Source organism: Coffea arabica, chromosome 2e (assembly GCF_036785885.1).
Source record: "Coffea arabica cultivar ET-39 chromosome 2e, Coffea Arabica ET-39 HiFi, whole genome shotgun sequence".
Classification (NCBI taxonomy): Eukaryota; Viridiplantae; Streptophyta; class Magnoliopsida; order Gentianales; family Rubiaceae; genus Coffea; species Coffea arabica.
Window position 1 is genome coordinate 43895153 of NC_092313.1, and position 27417 is coordinate 43922569.

The 27417-nt window shown below is 42.3% G+C and overlaps 1 protein-coding gene across 1 annotated transcript in view; it reads right to left on the reverse strand.

Moving 5' to 3' along the window:
- Positions 1-5068: 5068 nt before the first annotated feature.
- The window catches only part of LOC113700795 (uncharacterized), a 174736-nt gene continuing 152387 nt past the window's right edge, over positions 5069-27417 (reverse strand). Inside the window, exons 9-16 of the mRNA XM_072077663.1 lie at positions 10679-10754; positions 9474-10612; positions 8822-9083; positions 7760-8389; positions 6856-7636; positions 6572-6702; positions 6291-6514; positions 5069-5158 (exon numbers count right to left, since the gene is read on the reverse strand). Of these exons, the coding sequence (XP_071933764.1) occupies positions 5069-5158; positions 6291-6514; positions 6572-6702; positions 6856-7636; positions 7760-8389; positions 8822-9083; positions 9474-10612; positions 10679-10754 (3333 nt within the window). The remainder of the gene's footprint in view (positions 5159-6290; positions 6515-6571; positions 6703-6855; positions 7637-7759; positions 8390-8821; positions 9084-9473; positions 10613-10678; positions 10755-27417) is intronic.

Consider the following 27417-nt stretch of genomic DNA (forward strand, 5'->3'; position numbering starts at 1 on the left):
GATACCTCAACCAGCTCTGAAGCCAACTGATACGTTCCTCGGTCAACTCGTTCCGAGACACGTAGCACGATTGCCCAAGGACCTAGAGGGATACTCAACCGTTTGGATTACGGAACCTAGAACCAAGAGGGACGACTCAACTCGATTCAAGGCGGTAGAACGGCGACTCCAATTGAGGTGGTTACTCAAGTAGATAGGCCGGATGAACAACCAAGGACGTCACGCGTGATTGCTCAAATAACCCTTGCCAAGCAAGTAGGAATGTACTCTCGAAATTGTAAGAGAACAAATTGAAATTTTATTATCAAAAGTGTCTAACCTTTGCTGGTACAAAAGGCACCTTTTTATAGGCTAGAAACCTTTGTGGTCAAGGATTGGCGGCCCACCAACCTAAACTAGAAAAGGAGCTCGATCCACTCTTGAACATGAGTGGGCCGATTGTTTGACTCCAATAACCAATAAACTATTAATTAAAACACGACTAACAAACCAACTAACAGCTAATGACTCGATAATGATCAAAACCAACTAACAACTCATACGACTAACAATGCTAACATTCCTAGTGCTCGGCCCAAGTAGCTAAGGCCGCGCTTGATGCTTCCTTGACTTGGATCAATGTGTAGATGCCTTGATTAGCAACTTCCAAGCCTTCAATGTTCCTATGGAAGCCTTGAGTCAAGGCCGCCATCCGTGCACACATCAGTCCCCTCCACTTGAGAAGGATTTGTCCTCAAATCTGGATGGAAATGAATGATACTAGCAAGAGTTGGAGTACGAAACCTCAAATCTAATGCCACCACATATTGGCCCTCTTAGATTGAATGATACTTGCATACGTCATGATTATTATAATGCGGTGCACATGTCTCTTGGTCAGTTTGAAAATGCTCACAGCCAGCCAAGAAAAACTCATGGCTTTACTCCAATGACTCCTCGAAGATAACGCATATAGCTTCGGTTACATCTTTTTGGATCCTCCAAAATGCAACTGATATAATGAAGAACACTTTGAACACGTTCAACTGCATTAGACTGATCATCACTTGGAACACTTGTTGCAAAAGGGTAAGAAGGCATAGGACAAGATTCAAGCGCAAGAACCCCCATTGAAACTCCATTACTCCTCCCAACAAGCAAAACAGACTCATGGGTGAAGTTAAATACCAATGGATCGTAAAGGGATACAACACTTAAGAGGCAAACTTCATGAAGATTCTGATACTCACCAATGGAGTTAGGGATGGAGCATGCCATGATCAACTCATTCTCTCCTTGCTTAACCTGCGACAAAGCAACTACTCCCGAAGGCAATGCCCTATCGAGTTCATCAACATTCAAGAGTACATGTTTGCAAATCATGAGTAATACAGGCTGATCAGAATTCACACATTTCCTAACTTCCTTAGCCTTGATTATCATGTTTTGCTTCCTAGTGCTTGATTTAATCAGTGTATGACCCTTGGCCGAATGCTCATTTGTGGAAGTGGAGCAATTTCCAGATTCGGCCGTCTTTTGTTTCCTCTTTTGTCGGTCTAAGTCACATTCTCGTTCCATTGTGCAAGAGAGTGTACTTATTAGATCTACCATCAAAAGTGACATGCTTATCAAATTGCCAGGGTCTTCCTAAAATTACATGGGTAGCATGCATGGGGACAACATCACAAACAACTTCGTCAATGTGGTTGCCAATGGAGAAAGTGATACGAACGTCGCCAACCTTGTGACGAAACCCGTAAAAGATTAGTTTCAGGATCGACAAGAGGACACCAAGTTTGGAGCGGATGACCTCAACCCGTTAATCACGTGGTTAACGAACCTTGGTATAATGGTAGAAGACGCCACAACCTAGTGCGATTCTAGATTGATAAGTCACGAACACCTAGAGAAATTCTAAGGTATTCAAGAAGCCTTGGAGAAACCAAGAAAACTCTCAAAATCTGATTTATTGATTGAATGCCTAAATCCATTGGAAGTGTGGGCTATTTATAGCCTTACATAGAGATGAACAACTAAATGTGGAACTAGTCTAGAGTTGTTGATGTGTGCATGGATAGCGAGATGGATGGCGGCCCTGACTCAAGGCTTTCATAGAGATATTGAAGGCTTGGAAGGAGACAATCAAGTTATCTACACCATGATCCAAGCCCATGAAGAGTCAAGTTATCTACACCATGATCCAAGCCATGAAGAGTCAAGTGGGCCTCCAAGTGAGTTGGCCGAATAGGGCCATAAGCCTTAGTGTTAGGAGTCTTAAGTTTAGATTAGTCCTTTTGTTAGCCATGGATTCGGCCCACCTTTGTCTAAGGATGGCCGAACCACTAGGCCCTTTTTATTGAGTCCATGGGTCGGCCCTCCTTGTCCAAAGAGTGGCCGACCCTCTAGCCTTGCGATATTAGGGTTTCGTTAGTTTTGCCTATATAAAGGCTTCCTTTGTAAGCATAAAGGTAGACGTTTTATCAATAAAGTTTTGCATATTTTCGATTCTTCTTGAGAGAGAGATTCGACCCCTTTACTTGCTTTGGCAAGGGTTTTGAGCAGTCTTGCGTCCTGTCCTAGATTGTTCTACCGACCTATTCCCCTGGAGTATTCACCTTCATTGGAGTGTCGTCTACCGTCTTGAATCAAATCGTGTCGTCCGTTTGGTTCTAGATCCCGCAATTCCAAGCGTTGGACATCCTCGCTAGATCCTTGGGCAAACGTGCTACGTGTCTCGAAACGTGTTGATCGAGGAACGTATCAGTTGGCTTCAGAGCTTTGGTGGAGGTATCTTCCGTTATATCCGTAGTCTTGTCCTAGTTTTCCTTATTTCTCCGCTGCCTTTTTTTATAGAAAAAAAAAAAAAACGTCACTGTTCATCCGACACTGTTCATCCGGCACTGTTCACTGTTCATCAGGCACTGTTCACCGCTACTGTTCATCCGAACACAAAATCTGTTAGTGTGTTATCTCCTTTGTGTTGTGTCTAGTTTGTTGATAATTTCTGTCCACTTGTTTCTTGCGTTTGAGTCGTTTGTGCATCAAAAAAATTCTGGTTTGTTGGTGTTTCAACGTTGCTCCCAAATCTGTCTCGTTAATTGGTTGTCGCTTGGGCAGCAAGAACAATAACGTGACGGCTGCTAGGGTTTCCTTATCTTGCTAGGGTTTCCTTCTCTTGCTAGGGTTTTCCTTGCGGCTAGGGTTTTCTACTTGCGGCTAGGGTGTCTACTTGCGGCTAGGGTTTCATTTGCGCTAGGGTTTCTTTGTTTTCACTTGGACACTCTCCTATATTTTGGGGCACTCTCCTACATTCTCACCTATATTTTAGGAACACTCTCCTGCATTCTCTCATCCATTTTAGGAAACTTGTATATATTCTCTCATCCATTTTAGGAAACTTTCCTATAATCTCTCATCCATTTTAGGAAACTTTCCTATATTCTCTCATCCATTCTAGGAAACTTTCCTATATTCTCTCATCCATTTTAGGAAACTCTCCTATAATCTCTCATCCATTCTAGGAAACTCTCCTATATTCTCTCATCCATTTTTTGGAAACTTTCCTCCATTCTAGGAAACTCTCCTATATTCTCTCATTCATTTTAGGAAACTACTCCTACACTTTAGAACGCTAGGGTTTCCTTTTCTTTGTGACACACATACCATTACTGACCACCACCAACATCCCTTCCAAATTTGTCCATTTCACCACATTTTCCACCCACATTTGTGTCTTACACTCTTGTGGGAAAAGTCGGTGACGTTTATTGGACTTGTGCGGCATTTCTCAACTACCCAATCCGACAAGTAAAGGAATTTTGGTAAACTTATTTGAGTGCTTTGAGTGATACACGAGTGCAGAGTACATACACGTGAGCTTGTGTGTCGTGAGGAATCTCCTTTTCTTTGCTAACCATTTTTGCAGGTCACGTAATCATGCCAAGGGGAGTTGCCTCTTACTCATACAACCCAGAATTCTTGGAGAATGAGCCTCTCAAGAGGAGGGGTTCCAAGCGGCCTACTCCCAAGCACAGTTCCATGGAATCTAGTTCACAACGTGAGTTTCGCTCACTCCGGGAGGAGATGGAACGTTACCGTGCTTCGTGTGTATATGAAAGGTATAAACGAGATTGTGATGAGTATGAGAAGGAGCAAAGAAGTTTGCACCGAACATCTAAATTGAGATCAACCTCAAGCAAACAAGATTCATCTACGAAGTGCCTTGACAATCAAGGCAAGGCGTTCGCGAACTCTCGAATTGAGGCAAAGCTTTGTGAATCAAAGGATAAATTCCGGAGTCGGACTGAAGCATTGATTGATGATATGATGGAAAGACTTAGCCAAGTGTTGGATTCACACTTGGAGCAACTTACCCATGTGCCAACTGGTGGTGATAAGGGGAAAATTCAGTCTAGTCCCTCGTTGATTGAAGAGCCATGTACGAATGAGTTGCCACCGAGCCATGAACAAGAGCTAGCCAATAAAAATCCGAACTCAAGTGCAATAAATGAACAAATGTCCAAGAAGAATGAAGTGGGAAAAGGCAAGAATAATTTGGCCTTATTGCTGAGTAAAGAGGAGGAGTTGGCCATGTTCACAAAAGTTGAAAGTGTGGACGTTTTGTTTGCTAACAAGCTAACATGTGTTGTGTTTAGTACCTCTTCTTTTGTGCAGATTAAACAAAGTCAAGTAGAGTTGGTCATGGCATGTTCCATTCCGAAGTCACTTGGACACTTTGCGAGTTTCCATGGAGTTTGTCTCCTAGGAGCTAAATCTCTTTGGTATCAATCCATGGAACAATCTCCATTCAAACCTGTCCGCGCCATGGGAGGAGTCATTCGAGCCCATTATTTTGACGAGAAGTATTGTAAAGCTATCCAAAATTTTCCAACTACGACTAAAGAGTTGCAGCCTGATTTCATGCTTGTTCCAGCTGCGTGTTACGCGAATGCATGTGATTCGTATGGGGTGAATTTCACTTCATTCTTGCCGCTTATGTTGGGTGATGCCCGCAAGGGTGTCAATCAAGATCCGAGTGCTGTTCTTACCTCACTAGTTCGTGTTTCTATGGATGTGCAACACGGGTGGCTCAGTGTCCCACCTCCAGAGTGGCAAGTTGTGCCGATTCAGTGCCTGGGGCTAAATTACACCACCTTGCACAACCAGGTTCGAGGCTTTTCTAGTTTCAATGAATATCGTTATGAAGTGCATGTGAATGTCCGGGTGCGAAGGCTAATTAGCGAGCTTTGGGTTGCAACCTGGAACGTTCACAAGCCTTATACACGTTCCTTCCTACCTTGGAGAATGTCCTTGTTTGAGAACCCCTTGAAGCTGACCAAGAGACATGTGCACCGAATTATCTTAATCATAACATATGCAAGTATCATTCAATCTAAGAGGGCTAATATGTGGAGATTTGAGGTGTCATGCTACTATCTCTTGTTAGTATCATTCATCTCCATCCAGATTTGAGGACAAATCCTTCTCAAGAGGAGGGGACTGATGTGTGCATGGATAGCGAGATGGATGGCGGCCCTGACTCAAGGCTTTCATAGAGATATTGAAGGCTTGGAAGGAGACAATCAAGTTATCTACACCATGATCCAAGCCCATGAAGAGTCAAGTTATCTACACCATGATCCAAGCCATGAAGAGTCAAGTGGGCCTCCAAGTGAGTTGGCCGAATAGGGCCATAAGCCTTAGTGTTAGGAGTCTTAAGTTTAGATTAGTCCTTTTGTTAGCCATGGATTCGGCCCACCTTTGTCTAAGGATGGCCGAACCACTAGGCCCTTTTTATTGAGTCCATGGGTCGGCCCACCTTGTCCAAAGAGTGGCCGACCCTCTAGCCTTGCGATATTAGGGTTTCGTTAGTTTTGCCTATATAAAGGCTTCCTTTGTAAGCATAAAGGTAGACGTTTTATCAATAAAGTTTTGCATATTTTCGATTCTTCTTGAGAGAGAGATTCGACCCCTTTACTTGCTTTGGCAAGGGTTTTGAGCAGTCTTGCGTCCTGTCCTAGATTGTTCTACCGACCTATTCCCCTGGAAGTTGTGGTCTTGACTAAGACTAACAATTGTAGGCTTGACTATTTCCATAAGACTAAGAATTGTGGGCTTGACCAAACCTTATGAGGTCATCCCTTAGGTAAACAACCTTATGAGGTCATCGCTTAGGTAAATAACCTTATGAGGTCATCGCTTAGGTAAATAAGCAATGCTATGGACCATTAAGCCCTTATTACAATGACTTAATTAAAACAGCAAATGTGACTAGAGAAGGGTCACACATGGTTCTCTTTGACGTGCACTACATGGATGGCTTTCATTCCTTCATGCTCAAGTCCCTCAATGACCTTGGGGACAATTTCTTGGCCTTGTATCTCATGAACAAGTCCTTGGAGTTCCTCCCTCATCTTCTTAGCTCGTGCTCGAGTTACGGGTCCTAGGGGAACTCGAATAGTTCGCAATGGTGTCTCTTGGTTCGTATCATCCTCCTCCTCTTCAAAAGGATTTGTCCTCAAATCAGCTTCATCGTCTGCAAGAAAAGGAGATAGATCAGAGACATTGAATGTAGCGCTCACATTGTACTCACCGGGTAGGTCCAGTTTGTAAGCATTGTCATTGATGCGCTTGATGACTTGGAACGGCCCATCTCCTCGGGGAAGTAATTTATTGCGCCTTTGGACTGGGAACCTTTCCTTGCGTAGATGTAACCACACCCAGTCACCAGGTTCAAACACAACGCGTTGGCGTCCCTTGTTAACCCATTGAGCAACTTGGTCCATCCTTCGCTCAATGTTTAGGCGTACCTGCTGGTGTAATTTCTTGACAAAATCTGCTCGTTTAGCACCATCCATGTTAATGTGCTCAGAAGAAGGTAAAGGTGATAAGTCTAGTGGTGTTAAAGGGTTAAAACCATAGACTATTTCAAATGGTGAAAAATGAGTAGAACTATGCACCGTACGATTGTATACAAACTCAACATGGGGTAAACACTCTTCCCAGGTTCTAATGTTTTTTCTAATGATGGCACGCAAGAGTGTAGATAGTGTACGATTGACAACCTCAGTTTGGCCATCAGTTTGTGGGTGACTAGTAGTAGAAAATAGCAATTTGGTACCCAATTTTCCCCACAAAGTTTTCCAAAAGTAACTCAAAAATTTGACATCCCTATCAGAGACAATTGTCCTAGGCATGCCATGCAATCTAATGATTTCTTTGAAAAATAAATCAGCAATGTGCGATGCATCATCTGTTTTGTGACATGGTATAAAATGTGCCATTTTTGAAAATCTGTCAACAATAACAAAGATGCTATCATTTCCCCTCTTTGACCTAGGCAACCCTAAAACAAAATCCATGGAAATGTCGGTCCAAGGTTCCTTAGGTACAGGTAAAGGACTATAAAGGCCATAGGGTTGAAGTTTAGACTTAGCTTTGTGGCAAGTAATGCATTTAGCCACCATTCGCTCCACATCTCGTTTCATCCTTGGCCAATGGAAGTGCTCTTGAAGGATAGCTAAGGTTTTAGCCACGCCAAAGTGTCCCATCAAGCCACCTCTGTGTGCTTCCCTAACAAGTAAAGAGCGAATAGAGCAGTTAGGTATACATAGTCGATTGAGGTAGAAAAGAAATCCATCAAGGATGTAGAATTTACCTTGAGTTGCTGAACCACAAGAGTCATAAATACCTGAGAAATCTGGGTCATTGGTGTATAACTCTTTAACTAATTCAAATCCTAACAACCTTGCATCAAGTTGAGTAAGCAAAGAGTACCGACGTGATAATGCATCAGCAACAACATTAGTTTTCCCCACTTTGTACTTAATCACATAAGGGAAGGTTTCAATAAATGCAATCCACCTAACATGACGCTTATTCAACTTGTATTGTGACTTAATGTGCTTAAGCGACTCATGGTCAATGTGTATGACAAATTCCCTTGGTCTCAAGTAATGTTGCCAAGTTTCTAAAGCACGGATTAAGGAGTACAACTCCTTATCATAAGTGGAATAGTTCAAAACTGCCCCATTGAGTTTTTCACTAAAGTATGCAATTGGTTTGCCCTCTTGCATTAGGACAGCTCCAATACCCACCCCAGATGCATCACACTCTATTTCAAACATCTTGTCAAAGCATGGTAATGCAAGTAGTGGTGCATGTGTGAGTTGATGTTTAAGCATTTGGAAAGCACGTACTTGAGCATCTCTCCACACAAATGGCTCATTTTTCTTAATTACAGCAGTTAGAGGTGCAGCAATGGTACTAAAATCTTTAACAGATCGTCTATAAAAACTAGCAAGACCATGGAAGCTACGTACCTCACCCACCGTGCTTGGAGTAGGCCATTCTCGAATTGCTTTAACCTTCTCCTCGTCCACTTTGATTCCCTGTTTACTCACAACAAAGCCTAGGAAGACAAGTTGATCAGTACAAAAGGAGCACTTCTTAAGGTTAGCATAGAGCTTTTCCCTTCGAAGTACATCAAGAACAAGCTTCACATGTTCAACATGCTCATCTAAGCTCCTACTATAAATCAGGATATCGTCAAAATATACAACTACAAATTTTCCAAGGAATGGACGAAGTACATGGTTCATCAATCTCATGAACGTACTAGGTGCATTAGTTAGTCCAAATGGCATAACTAACCACTCGTACAAGCCATGTTTGGTTTTAAAGGCCGTTTTCCATTCATCCCCCTCTTTCATCCTAATTTGATGATAACCGCTTTTTAGATCAATTTTAGTGAAAATCACAGCACCATACAGCTCATCTAACATATCATCAAGTCTAGGAATAGGGTGACGATATTTTACCGTTATTGCATTAACGGCCCTACAGTCAGTGCACATTCGCCAACTTCCATCCTTTTTAGGCACCAAGATGACGGGAACCGCACATGGGCTCAAGCTTTCTCGTGCCCATCCCTTTGTTAGAAGCTCTTCGATTTGGCGTTGGAGCTCCTTTGTCTCATCTGGACCCATTTTGTAGGCTGGTCTGTTAGGAAGTGGGGCACCTGGAACCAAGTCAATTTGATGCTCAATTCCCCTTATTGGTGGTAGTCCATTTGGAATCTCATCGGGAAAGACATCCTCATAATCCTGCAAAAGAGAGACAATACTAGATGGTAGAGTGTTAGTAAGATCACTTGTAACAACCAACACCTCTTTGCACAAAAGTACAAAGATGGGTGTATTAACACTCAAAACTTTTCTTACTGCATTGGCTTTTATCAATAGATTTTGCCTTTTCTCTCTCTTTTCAATTTTGGCCGGCTCACCATATGTTTTTTTCCTCTCAATTTTCTCGGCCTTATCATTTTCTGTTGAGCTCTCGGCTTTTTCTATTTTTTTCTTCTCATTCTCGAGCTCACTTTCCTTGATCAAGCTTTCTTGATCTTCACGAACTTGAATAGGAGTGAGTGGCACAAGCACAATCCTCTTCTCGCCTTGCTTGAAAGAGTATTTATTAGTAATGCCATCGAATGTAACTCCCTTGTCGAATTGCCATGGTCTCCCCAATAGTATGTGACATGCTTGCATAGGGACCACGTCGCATAACACCACGTCCTCATACTTTCCAATTCGGAAAGGTACTTGGACTTGCTTGGTCACACGAACATCCCCGCTATCGTTCAACCATTGCAAACGATACGGTGTTGGATGTCGTAGAGTGGGTAGTGCTAGTTTCTCCACCATCAAGGCACTAGCAACATTAGCACAACTACCTCCATCTATGATCAAACTACATACCTTGCCTTTGATATAGCAACGGGTGTAGAAAATGTTCTCCCTTTGTGCATGGTCAGCGGCTTTCACTTGGGTTGCTAAGGCTCGTCTGACAACGAGTCCAACTCGTTCATCGATGGGCAATGCTTCCTCTTCTTCCTCTTCTTCCTCAAGGGATGGCAACTCCTCCTTCTCATCTTCATCATCAGTGAGAAACTCACCATTGGGTAAGATGATCATAGTGCGTTGGTTCGGGCATTGGCTAGCAATATGCCCTCGGCCTTGGCATTTGAAGCATCTAGTATCTCGATTTCGCCCCAAGCTCAACTCAATGGCAGTCTTTGGTGTTGCTTTAGACTCCCACTTAGTCGTATCCGGCCTCGGTCTTGAAGGGATGGAATTACTCGGCCCTTTATCCTCTTTCTTTGGTGGTGTAGTTCGGGGATAAGAGGGTGAAAAGTTGGAGTAACTCCGAGTTGAACCCTTCCTCTTAATCCTCCTTTCAATCTTGATGGCCTTCTCCACCAAGTCCCCAAGTTCCACATAGTGGTGTAACTCCACTTGATCAGCAATTTCGGGCCTTAATCCGTTCAAGAAGCGTGCCATTGTTGCTTCTCGATCCTCCATGATGTCTGCCCGTAGCATGAGTATTTCCATTTCCTTGTGATAGTCCTCGACACTTCGTGCTCCTTGGTTGAGGGTTTGAAGCTTTTGGTACAAGTCACGGTAGTAGTGACTTGGTACGAAACGCTTCCTCATTAGTCGTCTTAGCTCCGTCCAAGTTTGTATGGTAGGTTCACGACTCCTCCTTCGACTAGTAGAGAGTTGATCCCACCACACAACGGCGTAGTCGGTGAATTCGACCACGGCCAACTTGACCTTTTGCTCCTCCGAGTAAGTATTGCAATCGAAGACAAGTTCAATCCGCTTCTCCCACTCTAAGTAGGCATCGGGGTCTGATCGTCCTTGGAAAGGCGGAATTTTCATCTTTATGCCCGGAATGTGGTCATTTGAAGGCCTAGCTTCACGCTTGGACCTACTTTGCTTATGCTCATAGTTGTTGTCTGAGTTAGAGTCGGTAGACTCATGTGCATAAGCCTTTCCACGGCTGCCTTTGGAGCTTCCATGAGACAACTCTAAGCTGTCAATGCGTTGGTGCATTAGTTCAAGTTTTTGGTCCATCATGCGTCCCAATTCGCCTTTGATTGCTTCTGTGAAAAGTTTAAGATCAAAAGCTTGGGAGCTTGCTCCCCCCTCGTTAGCCATGGTAGGGTAAAAAAAATAATAATGGAAAGAAGCAAAGTTTATCTCGCACACTTCCTCACGTGTTTACTCTCGCTCTCGTGTTTGAACACTCTAATGAACTCACCAAGGTATTTTCAAGGCTCCTCGGTCAACTCCTCGAAGAAGTTAGAACTCCTTCTAGTGTGGATCGACTTACCAACCAGGGTCACAAGATTGTAGCACTTTGAACGAAAAAAAAAACAAAAGATGAAGAGACTGACCACGACTCAATGAATGACTCAGAGTTGAATTTTAAGGATCCTAGACAAAACTCTACCCAAAACTGGAATTTTGAGCTGCTGGTTGCTGCATTTCTGGTCAGTGTTTTGGTAGGTAAATGGACACTTAGAGGATTCAGAATGACACTTAAAACTGACCTAATGATGCACAAAAATTTCCAGAATTAATGATTGGACAGAAATTCCCCAATGGTTGCAAAGATGGAATCCGAATGGAAGATGAATTTGTGTTGCGGTAGGACTGTTTTGGAAACCCAAGGCTGACTTTTCTTTCTTAATCCTTTGGAAACAAGGATTAGTCTTCCTATTTGCTGGTTCCCATAAATTCTAAGGTCAAGTTCAAGATTGGAACTGATTTGGTTGTTTTTGGGAACAAGGGTGGAAAATTTGACTTTGAACAGGTTGGAAAATTTGACTTGAATAGGTTGGGAAATTTGACTTGAATAGGCTGAATATTCTTCTTCTTCCTTTGTTTTTGTTTTCTAATCAGCCAAGAAGAGTCAAATTTCGTGGCTAAAATGTTCTTAGTCAAGAAAGAAGATTGTTGTAGTGAAGACAAGGATTTTGGCAGCTGAAATTTTGCAGCCTTGTTGTTTACCAAGATTTGGTTCCCAAAACCCAGAAACTTCAAGATTCTTTCAAGAATTCAAGATGTTAATTTCCAGAATTCAAGAAACACAAAATTGAAAATGATTTCCTCCCCAAACAATCCAAGATTTCACGATTTGATCAAGACAGATTTTGGTTGGCTTCAAGAATCCCAACTAAAGTTCCAAGAACTTCAAGATTGTGGTTTTAAACAATCAGGAACTTCAAGAAACCCAAGTTTTGATCAAGACAGATTTCCAGGAATTTTTGTAAGGTTAGCTAGCTATTTTTTTTTTTTGTATGTAAACAAGAACACAAGGTAATAACTAGATAGGACTCTAAAACCCTTGCTACAAATTGATTTTTTTTTTTTCGGATGAACAGTAACCTCGAATGATCAAATAGAACAAAAGACTGGAATTAAATGGATATAACAGGATAGAAACAAGACACAAACACAAACAAAGAATCAAGAATAAGACACAAAAAAAAAGGCTGGACCAAACAAGGCTAACCACAGCAATTAACAACAACTAGACGCAAGTTTACGATGCAACAAATCTGAAAAAATAACGCAAGAACACGATGCAACAAATCTGGAAATTGCGGACAGCAAACTTAGAACACGAAAACAGAATTTTGGACAACTTGACTCGAAAGGAAATAAATAAAGGGATATAACGTGATACCTCTTAACTAGCTCTGATTACCAACTGATACGAACGTCGCCAACCTTGTGATGAAACCCGTAAAAGATTAGTTTCAGGATCGACAAGAGGACACCAAGTTTGGAGCGGATGACCTCAACCCGTTAATCACGTGGTTAACGAACCTTGGTATAATGGTAGAAGACGCCACAACCTAGTGCGATTCTAGATTGATAAGTCACGAACACCTAGAGAAATTCTAAGGTATTCAAGAAGCCTTGGAGAAACCAAGAAAACTCTCAAAATCTGATTTATTGATTGAATGCCTAAATCCATTGGAAGTGTGGGCTATTTATAGCCTTACATAGAGATGAACAACTAAATGTGGAACTAGTCTAGAGTTGTGGTCTTGACTAAGACTAACAATTGTAGGCTTGACTATTTCCATAAGACTAAGAATTGTGGGCTTGACCAAACCTTATGAGGTCATCCCTTAGGTAAACAACCTTATGAGGTCATCGCTTAGGTAAATAATCTTATGAGGTCATCGCTTAGGTAAATAAGCAATGCTATGGACCATTAAGCCCTTATTACAATGACTTAATTAAAACAACAAATGTGACTAGAGAAGGGTCACACATGGTTCTCTTTGACGTGCACTACATGGATGGCTTTCATTCCTTCATGCTCAAGTCCCTCAATGACCTTGGGTTCTTGGCCTTGTATCTCATGAACAAGTCCTTGGAGTTCCTCCCTCATCTTCTTAGCTCGTGCTCGAGTTACGGGTCCTAGGGGAACTCGAATAGTTCGCAATGGTGTCTCTTGGTTCGTATCAGAAAGGAAGACGTACCTGTTTGTAGACACGTACTTCACCATCTTCGCTTAGCCATTGTAGTCGGTACGGGTGTGGATGTCTAGTCGTTGGAAGTCCCAAGCTCTCTACCATGGGCAAACTTGCTACATTGGTGCAACTACTACCATCAATGATGAGACTGCACACTTTGTCACTTCCAACTCCCGAAAGAACAATTCGGTTGGAAACCTTTTGTACGGTTGGAAGGTAGGCTATTAAAGACCCACCCACGTTAGCCTTAACTTGCAAGCACAAGGTCAAGCTCGGATTTTCTGTTCAAACACACCCAAGGAAGGCAGTTTCGGATGTTTGTTCAAGACAATAGCAACTAGATGGAATCTCAACAACGTGACGCAATCAACCCTCCTCAGGCTCCCCCCCAATGGGTTACCCAAGATATTCCCTAGATAGAAGCAAAGACTCCAAGAAAGCCTTTCACCAATGCTCGAGAGTACAAGAAATTGTTCGCTAGACGGACGAAACAAATTTCCAAGAATCAAGAGGTTCAAGAACTTCAAGAAGTAGTAGTGGACCGAAACTTTTGAAATTTTTTTTTCCTTTTTGTAGTCTTGGATACAAGATGTAATCCGTGATTGATTTTGGCAATAAACTTCGGACTTTCTTTCTTGTTTTTCGTTTCTTTTTTTTTTTGACTTATACGAACAACACAACACAAGCTTGGCCGATTGGACTATTTTCCGGATTTGGTTCAGCCAATTCACACGCACAAGGAATCTTCAAGAACTTCAAGATCCTTCAAGAACTTTCAAGGAAGTTATCAAGAACTTCAAGAATTTCAAGATTGTGGTCGAGAAACTCAAGATTCTTGTAGGTTCTCTCAAGATTCACAAATACCAACAAGTTTCACCACAATTCAGATTTGAAAAACCAAGTAAACAAGTTGGCTAACTCAAAACAATGATACCAGAAATTATGGACAGCAATAGACAAGCCAACGATGGAACACAAGACAGAATTTCAAGGCACTATGGACGGAACTAGAAGACGCACTTGGACAGATTTGTGGACACAATTATGGGGAGATTCAAGACAACGAACCAACACAAGAACGGACAGAATATTGACGACTCGCGACAGGGTACAAACACGGACAGAAATTCGGCGCAACAAGGGAATAAACTCGGACAGATTTGACACATAAGTAAAATCCAACTACGGCCCGATTGCAAAACACAATGATTGAACACAAAACGGACAGAAATTGACGACGCCAATGGCAAAACAACTTCGGACAGATTTGTGAACAACGAAGAAACAACTAGCGATGCAACAAAGAAACAAGACAGCGGAAAAATAGGAACCCTAAAACGAACTAGACAAGAACAAGTACGAGGATATAACGACTTGATACCTCAACCAGCTCTGAAGCCAACTGATACGTTCCTCGGTCAACTCGTTCCGAGACACGTAGCACGATTGCCCAAGGACCTAGAGGGATACTCAACCGTTTGGATTACGGAACCTAGAACCAAGAGGGACGACTCAACTCGATTCAAGGCGGTAGAACGGCGACTCCAATTGAGGTGGTTACTCAAGTAGATAGGCCGGATGAACAACCAAGGACGTCACGCGTGATTGCTCAAATAACCCTTGCCAAGCAAGTAGGAATGTACTCTCGAAATTGTAAGAGAACAAATTGAAATTTTATTATCAAAAGTGTCTAACCTTTGCTGGTACAAAAGGCGCCTTTTTATAGGCTAGAAACCTTTGTGGTCAAGGATTGGCGGCCCACCAACCTAAACTAGAAAAGGAGCTCGATCCACTCTTGAACATGAGTGGGCCGATTGTTTGACTCCAATAACCAATAAACTATTAATTAAAACACGACTAACAAACCAACTAACAACTAATGACTCGATAATGATCAAAACCAACTAACAACTCATACGACTAACAATGCTAACATTCCTAGTGCTCGGCCCAAGTAGCTAAGGCCGCGCTTGATGCTTCCTTGACTTGGATCAATGTGTAGATGCCTTGATTAGCAACTTCCAAGCCTTCAATGTTCCTATGGAAGCCTTGAGTCAAGGCCGCCATCCGTGCACACATCAGTCCCCTCCACTTGAGAAGGATTTGTCCTCAAATCTGGATGGAAATGAATGATACTAGCAAGAGTTGGAGTACGAAACCTCAAATCTAATGCCACCACAGATTGGCCCTCTTAGATTGAATGATACTTGCATACGTCATGATTATTATAATGCGGTGCACATGTCTCTTGGTCAGTTTGAAAATGCTCACAGCCAGCCAAGAAAAACTCATGGCTTTACTCCAATGACTCCTCGAAGATAACGCATAGAGCTTCGGTTACATATTTTTGGATCCTCCAAAATGCAACTGATATAATGAAGAACACTTTGAACACGTTCAACTGCATTAGACTGATCATCACTTGGAACACTTGTTGCAAAAGGGTAAGAAGGCATAGGACAAGATTCAAGCGCAAGAACCCCCATTGAAACTCCATTACTCCTCCCAACAAGCAAAACAGACTCATGGGTGAAGTTAAATACCAATGGATCGTAAAGGGATACAACACTTAAGAGGCAAACTTCATGAAGATTCTGATATTCACCAATGGAGTTAGGGATGGAGCATGCCATGATCAACTCATTCTCTCCTTGCTTAACCTGCGACAAAGCAACTACTCCCGAAGGCAATGCCCTATCGAGTTCATCAACATTCAAGAGTACATGTTTGCAAATCATGAGTAATACAGGCTGATCAGAATTCACACATTTCCTAACTTCCTTAGCCTTGATTATCATGTTTTGCTTCCTAGTGCTTGATTTAATCAGTGTATGACCCTCGGCCGAATGCTCATTTGTGGAAGTGGAGCAATTTCCAGATTCGGCCGTCTTTTGTTTCCTCTTTTGTCGGTCTAAGTCACATTCTCGTTCCATTGTGCAAGAGAGTGTACTTATTAGATCTACCATCAAAAGTGACATGCTTATCAAATTGCCAGGGTCTTCCTAAAATTACATGGGTAGCATGCATGGGGACAACATCACAAACAACTTCGTCAATGTGGTTGCCAATGGAGAAAGGAAGACGTACCTGTTTGTAGACACGTACTTCACCATCTTCGCTTAGCCATTGTAGTCGGTACGGGTGTGGATGTCTAGTCGTTGGAAGTCCCAAGCTCTCTACCATGGGCAAACTTGCTACATTGGTGCAACTACTACCATCAATGATGAGACTGCACACTTTGTCACTTCCAACTCCCGAAAGAACAATTCGGTTGGAAACCTTTTGTACGGTTGGAAGGTAGGCTATTAAAGACCCACCCACGTTAGCCTTAACTTGCAAGCACAAGGTCAAGCTCGGATTTTCTGTTCAAACACACCCAAGGAAGGCAGTTTCGGATGTTTGTTCAAGACAATAGCAACTAGATGGAATCTCAACAACGTGACGCAATCAACCCTCCTCAGGCTCCCCCCCCAATGGGTTACCCAAGATATTCCCTAGATAGAAGCAAAGACTCCAAGAAAGCCTTTCACCAATGCTCGAGAGTACAAGAAATTGTTCGCTAGACGGACGAAACAAATTTCCAAGAATCAAGAGGTTCAAGAACTTCAAGAAGTAGTAGTGGACCGAAACTTTTGAAATTTTTTTTTCCTTTTTGTAGTCTTGGATACAAGATGTAATCCGTGATTGATTTTGGCAATAAACTTCGGACTTTCTTTCTTGTTTTTCGTTTCTTTTTTTTTTTGACTTATACGAACAACACAACACAAGCTTGGCCGATTGGACTATTTTCCGGATTTGGTTCAGCCAATTCACACGCACAAGGAATCTTCAAGAACTTCAAGATCCTTCAAGAACTTTCAAGGAAGTTATCAAGAACTTCAAGAATTTCAAGATTGTGGTCGAGAAACTCAAGATTCTTGTAGGTTCTCTCAAGATTCACAAATACCAACAAGTTTCACCACAATTCAGATTTGAAAAACCAAGTAAACAAGTTGGCTAACTCAAAACAATGATACCAGAAATTATGGACAGCAATAGACAAGCCAACGATGGAACACAAGACAGAATTTCAAGGCACTATGGACGGAACTAGAAGACGCACTTGGACAGATTTGTGGACACAATTATGGGGAGATTCAAGACAACGAACCAACACAAGAACGGACAGAATATTGACGACTCGCGACAGGGTACAAATACGGACAGAAATTCGGCGCAACAAGGGAATAAACTCGGACAGATTTGACACATAAGTAAAATCCAACTACGGCCCGATTGCAAAACACAATGATTGAACACAAAACGGACAGAAATTGACGACGCCAATGGCAAAACAACTTCGGACAGATTTGTGAACAACGAAGAAACAACTAGCGATGCAACAAACAAACAAGACAGCGGAAAAATAGGAACCCTAAAACGAACTAGACAAGAACAAGTACGAGGATATAACGACTTGATACCTCAACCAGCTCTGAAGCCAACTGATACGTTCCTCGGTCAACTCGTTCCGAGACACGTAGCACGATTGCCCAAGGACCTAGAGGGATACTCAACCGTTTGGATTACGGAACCTAGAACCAAGAGGGACGACTCAACTCGATTCAAGGCGGTAGAACGGCGACTCCAATTGAGGTGGTTACTCAAGTAGATAGGCCGGATGAACAACCAAGGACGTCACACGTGATTGCTCAAATAACCCTTGCCAAGCAAGTAGGAATGTACTCTCGAAATTGTAAGAGAACAAATTGAAATTTTATTATCAAAAGTGTCTAACCTTTGCTGGTACAAAAGGCGCCTTTTTATAGGCTAGAAACCTTTGTGGTCAAGGATTGGCGGCCCACCAACCTAAACTAGAAAAGGAGCTCGATCCACTCTTGAACATGAGTGGGCCGATTGTTTGACTCCAATAACCAATAAACTATTAATTAAAACACGACTAACAAACCAACTAACAACTAATGACTCGATAATGATCAAAACCAACTAACAACTCATACGACTAACAATGCTAACATTCCTAGTGCTCGGCCCAAGTAGCTAAGGCCGCGCTTGATGCTTCCTTGACTTGGATCAATGTGTAGATGCCTTGATTAGCAACTTCCAAGCCTTCAATGTTCCTATGGAAGCCTTGAGTCAAGGCCGCCATCCGTGCACACATCAGTCCCCTCCACTTGAGAAGGATTTGTCCTCAAATCTGGATGGAAATGAATGATACTAGCAAGAGTTGGAGTACGAAACCTCAAATCTAATGCCACCACATATTGGCCCTCTTAGATTGAATGATACTTGCATACGTCATGATTATTATAATGCGGTGCACATGTCTCTTGGTCAGTTTGAAAATGCTCACAGCCAGCCAAGAAAAACTCATGGCTTTACTCCAATGACTCCTCGAAGATAACGCATATAGCTTCGGTTACATCTTTTTGGATCCTCCAAAATGCAACTGATATAATGAAGAACACTTTGAACACGTTCAACTGCATTAGACTGATCATCACTTGGAACACTTGTTGCAAAAGGGTAAGAAGGCATAGGACAAGATTCAAGCGCAAGAACCCCCATTGAAACTCCATTACTCCTCCCAACAAGCAAAACAGACTCATGGGTGAAGTTAAATACCAATGGATCGTAAAGGGATACAACACTTAAGAGGCAAACTTCATGAAGATTCTGATATTCACCAATGGAGTTAGGGATGGAGCATGCCATGATCAACTCATTCTCTCCTTGCTTAACCTGCGACAAAGCAACTACTCCCGAAGGCAATGCCCTATCGAGTTCATCAACATTCAAGAGTACATGTTTGCAAATCATGAGTAATACAGGCTGATCAGAATTCACACATTTCCTAACTTCCTTAGCCTTGATTATCATGTTTTGCTTCCTAGTGCTTGATTTAATCAGTGTATGACCCTCGGCCGAATGCTCATTTGTGGAAGTGGAGCAATTTCCAGATTCGGCCGTCTTTTGTTTCCTCTTTTGTCGGTCTAAGTCACATTCTCGTTCCATTGTGCAAGAGAGTGTACTTATTAGATCTACCATCAAAAGTGACATGCTTATCAAATTGCCAGGGTCTTCCTAAAATTACATGGGTAGCATGCATGGGGACAACATCACAAACAACTTCGTCAATGTGGTTGCCAATGGAGAAAGGAAGACGTACCTGTTTGTAGACACGTACTTCACCATCTTCGCTTAGCCATTGTAGTCGGTACGGGTGTGGATGTCTAGTCGTTGGAAGTCCCAAGCTCTCTACCATGGGCAAACTTGCTACATTGGTGCAACTACTACCATCAATGATGAGACTGCACACTTTGTCACTTCCAACTCCCGAAAGAACAATTCGGTTGGAAACCTTTTGTACGGTTGGAAGGTAGGCTATTAAAGACCCACCCACGTTAGCCTTAACTTGCAAGCACAAGGTCAAGCTCGGATTTTCTGTTCAAACACACCCAAGGAAGGCAGTTTCGGATGTTTGTTCAAGACAATAGCAACTAGATGGAATCTCAACAACGTGACGCAATCAACCCTCCTCAGGCTCCCCCCCCAATGGGTTACCCAAGATATTCCCTAGATAGAAGCAAAGACTCCAAGAAAGCCTTTCACCAATGCTCGAGAGTACAAGAAATTGTTCGCTAGACGGACGAAACAAATTTCCAAGAATCAAGAGGTTCAAGAACTTCAAGAAGTAGTAGTGGACCGAAACTTTTGAAATTTTTTTTTCCTTTTTGTAGTCTTGGATACAAGATGTAATCCGTGATTGATTTTGGCAATAAACTTCGGACTTTCTTTCTTGTTTTTCGTTTCTTTTTTTTTTTGACTTATACGAACAACACAACACAAGCTTGGCCGATTGGACTATTTTCCGGATTTGGTTCAGCCAATTCACACGCACAAGGAATCTTCAAGAACTTCAAGATCCTTCAAGAACTTTCAAGGAAGTTATCAAGAACTTCAAGAATTTCAAGATTGTGGTCGAGAAACTCAAGATTCTTGTAGGTTCTCTCAAGATTCACAAATACCAACAAGTTTCACCACAATTCAGATTTGAAAAACCAAGTAAACAAGTTGGCTAACTCAAAACAATGATACCAGAAATTATGGACAGCAATAGACAAGCCAACGATGGAACACAAGACAGAATTTCAAGGCACTATGGACGGAACTAGAAGACGCACTTGGACAGATTTGTGGACACAATTATGGGGAGATTCAAGACAACGAACCAACACAAGAACGGACAGAATATTGACGACTCGCGACAGGGTACAAATACGGACAGAAATTCGGCGCAACAAGGGAATAAACTCGGACAGATTTGACACATAAGTAAAATCCAACTACGGCCCGATTGCAAAACACAATGATTGAACACAAAACGGACAGAAATTGACGACGCCAATGGCAAAACAACTTCGGACAGATTTGTGAACAACGAAGAAACAACTAGCGATGCAACAAACAAACAAGACAGCGGAAAAATAGGAACCCTAAAACGAACTAGACAAGAACAAGTACGAGGATATAACGACTTGATACCTCAACCAGCTCTGAAGCCAACTGATACGTTCCTCGGTCAACTCGTTCCGAGACACGTAGCACGATTGCCCAAGGACCTAGAGGGATACTCAACCGTTTGGATTACGGAACCTAGAACCAAGAGGGACGACTCAACTCGATTCAAGGCGGTAGAACGGCGACTCCAATTGAGGTGGTTACTCAAGTAGATAGGCCGGATGAACAACCAAGGACGTCACACGTGATTGCTCAAATAACCCTTGCCAAGCAAGTAGGAATGTACTCTCGAAATTGTAAGAGAACAAATTGAAATTTTATTATCAAAAGTGTCTAACCTTTGCTGGTACAAAAGGCGCCTTTTTATAGGCTAGAAACCTTTATGGTCAAGGATTGGCGGCCCACCAACCTAAACTAGAAAAGGAGCTCGATCCACTCTTGAACATGAGTGGGCCGATTGTTTGACTCCAATAACCAATAAACTATTAATTAAAACACGACTAACAAACCAACTAACAACTAATGACTCGATAATGATCAAAACCAACTAACAACTCATACGACTAACAATGCTAACATTCCTAGTGCTCGGCCCAAGTAGCTAAGGCCGCGCTTGATGCTTCCTTGACTTGGATCAATGTGTAGATGCCTTGATTAGCAACTTCCAAGCCTTCAATGTTCCTATGGAAGCCTTGAGTCAAGGCCGCCATCCGTGCACACATCAGTCCCCTCCACTTGAGAAGGATTTGTCCTCAAATCTGGATGGAAATGAATGATACTAGCAAGAGTTGGAGTACGAAACCTCAAATCTAATGCCACCACATATTGGCCCTCTTAGATTGAATGATACTTGCATACGTCATGATTATTATAATGCGGTGCACATGTCTCTTGGTCAGTTTGAAAATGCTCACAGCCAGCCAAGAAAAACTCATGGCTTTACTCCAATGACTCCTCGAAGATAACGCATATAGCTTCGGTTACATCTTTTTGGATCCTCCAAAATGCAACTGATATAATGAAGAACACTTTGAACACGTTCAACTGCATTAGACTGATCATCACTTGGAACACTTGTTGCAAAAGGGTAAGAAGGCATAGGACAAGATTCAAGCGCAAGAACCCCCATTGAAACTCCATTACTCCTCCCAACAAGCAAAACAGACTCATGGGTGAAGTTAAATACCAATGGATCGTAAAGGGATACAACACTTAAGAGGCAAACTTCATGAAGATTCTGATATTCACCAATGGAGTTAGGGATGGAGCATGCCATGATCAACTCATTCTCTCCTTGCTTAACCTGCGACAAAGCAACTACTCCCGAAGGCAATGCCCTATCGAGTTCATCAACATTCAAGAGTACATGTTTGCAAATCATGAGTAATACAGGCTGATCAGAATTCACACATTTCCTAACTTCCTTAGCCTTGATTATCATGTTTTGCTTCCTAGTGCTTGATTTAATCAGTGTATGACCCTCGGCCGAATGCTCATTTGTGGAAGTGGAGCAATTTCCAGATTCGGCCGTCTTTTGTTTCCTCTTTTGTCGGTCTAAGTCACATTCTCGTTCCATTGTGCAAGAGAGTGTACTTATTAGATCTACCATCAAAAGTGACATGCTTATCAAATTGCCAGGGTCTTCCTAAAATTACATGGGTAGCATGCATGGGGACAACATCACAAACAACTTCGTCAATGTGGTTGCCAATGGAGAAAGGAAGACGTACCTGTTTGTAGACACGTACTTCACCATCTTCGCTTAGCCATTGTAGTCGGTACGGGTGTGAATGTCTAGTCGTTGGAAGTCCCAAGCTCTCTACCATGGGCAAACTTGCTACATTGGTGCAACTACTACCATCAATGATGAGACTGCACACTTTGTCACTTCCAACTCCCGAAAGAACAATTCGGTTGGAAACCTTTTGTACGGTTGGAAGGTAGGCTATTAAAGACCCACCCACGTTAGCCTTAACTTGCAAGCACAAGGTCAAGCTCGGATTTTCTGTTCAAACACACCCAAGGAAGGCAGTTTCGGATGTTTGTTCAAGACAATAGCAACTAGATGGAATCTCAACAACGTGACGCAATCAACCCTCCTCAGGCTCCCCCCCCAATGGGTTACCCAAGATATTCCCTAGATAGAAGCAAAGACTCCAAGAAAGCCTTTCACCAATGCTCGAGAGTACAAGAAATTGTTCGCTAGACGGACGAAACAAATTTCCAAGAATCAAGAGGTTCAAGAACTTCAAGAAGTAGTAGTGGACCGAAACTTTTGAAATTTTTTTTTCCTTTTTGTAGTCTTGGATACAAGATGTAATCCGTGATTGATTTTGGCAATAAACTTCGGACTTTCTTTCTTGTTTTTCGTTTCTTTTTTTTTTTGACTTATACGAACAACACAACACAAGCTTGGCCGATTGGACTATTTTCCGGATTTGGTTCAGCCAATTCACACGCACAAGGAATCTTCAAGAACTTCAAGATCCTTCAAGAACTTTCAAGGAAGTTATCAAGAACTTCAAGAATTTCAAGATTGTGGTCGAGAAACTCAAGATTCTTGTAGGTTCTCTCAAGATTCACAAATACCAACAAGTTTCACCACAATTCAGATTTGAAAAACCAAGTAAACAAGTTGGCTAACTCAAAACAATGATACCAGAAATTATGGACAGCAATAGACAAGCCAACGATGGAACACAAGACAGAATTTCAAGGCACTATGGACGGAACTAGAAGACGCACTTGGACAGATTTGTGGACACAATTATGGGGAGATTCAAGACAACGAACCAACACAAGAACGGACAGAATATTGACGACTCGCGACAGGGTACAAATACGGACAGAAATTCGGCGCAACAAGGGAATAAACTCGGACAGATTTGACACATAAGTAAAATCCAACTACGGCCCGATTGCAAAACACAATGATTGAACACAAAACGGACAGAAATTGACGACGCCAATGGCAAAACAACTTCGGACAGATTTGTGAACAACGAAGAAACAACTAGCGATGCAACAAACAAACAAGACAGCGGAAAAATAGGAACCCTAAAACGAACTAGACAAGAACAAGTACGAGGATATAACGACTTGATACCTCAACCAGCTCTGAAGCCAACTGATACGTTCCTCGGTCAACTCGTTCCGAGACACGTAGCACGATTGCCCAAGGACCTAGAGGGATACTCAACCGTTTGGATTACGGAACCTAGAACCAAGAGGGACGACTCAACTCGATTCAAGGCGGTAGAACGGCGACTCCAATTGAGGTGGTTACTCAAGTAGATAGGCCGGATGAACAACCAAGGACGTCACGCGTGATTGCTCAAATAACCCTTGCCAAGCAAGTAGGAATGTACTCTCGAAATTGTAAGAGAACAAATTGAAATTTTCTTATCAAAAGTGTCTAAACTTTGCTGGTACAAAAGGCGCCTTTTTATAGGCTAGAAACCTTTGTGGTCAAGGATTGGCGGCCCACCAACCTAAACTAGAAAAGGAGCTCGATCCACTCTTGAACATGAGTGGGCCGATTGTTTGACTCCAATAACCAATAAACTATTAATTAAAACACGACTAACAAACCAACTAACAACTAATGACTCGATAATGATCAAAACCAACTAACAACTCATACGACTAACAATGCTAACATTCCTAGTGCTCGGCCCAAGTAGCTAAGGCCGCGCTTGATGCTTCCTTGACTTGGATCAATGTGTAGATGCCTTGATTAGCAACTTCCAAGCCTTCAATGTTCCTATGGAAGCCTTGAGTCAAGGCCGCCATCCGTGCACACATCAGTCCCCTCCACTTGAGAAGGATTTGTCCTCAAATCTGGATGGAAATGAATGATACTAGCCAGAGTTGGAGTACGAAACCTCAAATCTAATGCCACCACATATTGGCCCTCTTAGATTGAATGATACTTGCATACGTCATGATTATTATAATGCGGTGCACATGTCTCTTGGTCAGTTTGAAAATGCTCACAGCCAACCAAGAAAAACTCATGGCTTTACTCCAATGACTCCTCGAAGATAACGCATATAGCTTCGGTTACATCTTTTTGGATCCTCCAAAATGCAACTGATATAATGAAGAACACTTTGAACACGTTCAACTGCATTAGACTGATCATCACTTGGAACACTTGTTGCAAAAGGGTAAGAAGGCATAGGACAAGATTCAAGCGCAAGAACCCCCATTGAAACTCCATTACTCCTCCCAACAAGCAAAACAGACTCATGGGTGAAGTTAAATACCAATGGATCGTAAAGGGATACAACACTTAAGAGGCAAACTTCATGAAGATTCTGATATTCACCAATGGAGTTAGGGATGGAGCATGCCATGATCAACTCATTCTCTCCTTGCTTAACCTGCGACAAAGCAACTACTCCCGAAGGCAATGCCCTATCGAGTTCATCAACATTCAAGAGTACATGTTTGCAAATCATGAGTAATACAGGCTGATCAGAATTCACACATTTCCTAACTTCCTTAGCCTTGATTATCATGTTTTGCTTCCTAGTGCTTGATTTAATCAGTGTATGACCCTCGGCCGAATGCTCATTTGTGGAAGTGGAGCAATTTCCAGATTCGGCCGTCTTTTGTTTCCTCTTTTGTCGGTCTAAGTCACATTCTCGTTCCATTGTGCAAGAGAGTGTACTTATTAGATCTACCATCAAAAGTGACATGCTTATCAAATTGCCAGGGTCTTCCTAAAATTACATGGGTAGCATGCATGGGGACAACATCACAAACAACTTCGTCAATGTGGTTGCCAATGGAGAAAGGAAGACGTACCTGTTTGTAGACACGTACTTCACCATCTTCGCTTAGCCATTGTAGTCGGTACGGGTGTGGATGTCTAGTCGTTGGAAGTCCCAAGCTCTCTACCATGGGCAAACTTGCTACATTGGTGCAACTACTACCATCAATGATGAGACTGCACACTTTGTCACTTCCAACTCCCGAAAGAACAATTCGGTTGGAAACCTTTTGTACGGTTGGAAGGTAGGCTATTAAAGACCCACCCACGTTAGCCTTAACTTGCAAGCACAAGGTCAAGCTCGGATTTTCTGTTCAAACACACCCAAGGAAGGCTGTTTCGGATGTTTGTTCAAGACAATAGCAACTAGATGGAATCTCAACAACGTGACGCAATCAACCCTCCTCAGGCTCCCCCCCCAATGGGTTACCCAAGATATTCCCTAGATAGAAGCAAAGACTCCAAGAAAGCCTTTCACCAATGCTCGAGAGTACAAGAAATTGTTCGCTAGACGGACGAAACAAATTTCCAAGAATCAAGAGGTTCAAGAACTTCAAGAAGTAGTAGTGGACCGAAACTTTTGAAATTTTTTTTTCCTTTTTGTAGTCTTGGATACAAGATGTAATCCGTGATTGATTTTGGCAATAAACTTCGGACTTTCTTTCTTGTTTTTCGTTTCTTTTTTTTTTTGACTTATACGAACAACACAACACAAGCTTGGCCGATTGGACTATTTTCCGGATTTGGTTCAGCCAATTCACACGCACAAGGAATCTTCAAGAACTTCAAGATCCTTCAAGAACTTTCAAGGAAGTTATCAAGAACTTCAAGAATTTCAAGATTGTGGTCGAGAAACTCAAGATTCTTGTAGGTTCTCTCAAGATTCACAAATACCAACAAGTTTCACCACAATTCAGATTTGAAAAACCAAGTAAACAAGTTGGCTAACTCAAAACAATGATACCAGAAATTATGGACAGCAATAGACAAGCCAACGATGGAACACAAGACAGAATTTCAAGGCACTATGGACGGAACTAGAAGACGCACTTGGACAGATTTGTGGACACAATTATGGGGAGATTCAAGACAACGAACCAACACAAGAACGGACAGAATATTGACGACTCGCGACAGGGTACAAATACGGACAGAAATTCGGCGCAACAAGGGAATAAACTCGGACAGATTTGACACATAAGTAAAATCCAACTACGGCCCGATTGCAAAACACAATGATTGAACACAAAACGGACAGAAATTGACGACGCCAATGGCAAAACAACTTCGGACAGATTTGTGAACAACGAAGAAACAACTAGCGATGCAACAAACAAACAAGACAGCGGAAAAATAGGAACCCTAAAACGAACTAGACAAGAACAAGTACGAGGATATAACGACTTGATACCTCAACCAGCTCTGAAGCCAACTGATACGTTCCTCGGTCAACTCGTTCCGAGACACGTAGCACGATTGCCCAAGGACCTAGAGGGATACTCAACCGTTTGGATTACGGAACCTAGAACCAAGAGGGACGACTCAACTCGATTCAAGGCGGTAGAACGGCGACTCCAATTGAGGTGGTTACTCAAGTAGATAGGCCGGATGAACAACCAAGGACGTCACACGTGATTGCTCAAATAACCCTTGCCAAGCAAGTAGGAATGTACTCTCGAAATTGTAAGAGAACAAATTGAAATTTTATTATCAAAAGTGTCTAACCTTTGCTGGTACAAAAGGCGCCTTTTTATAGGCTAGAAACCTTTATGGTCAAGGATTGGCGGCCCACCAACCTAAACTAGAA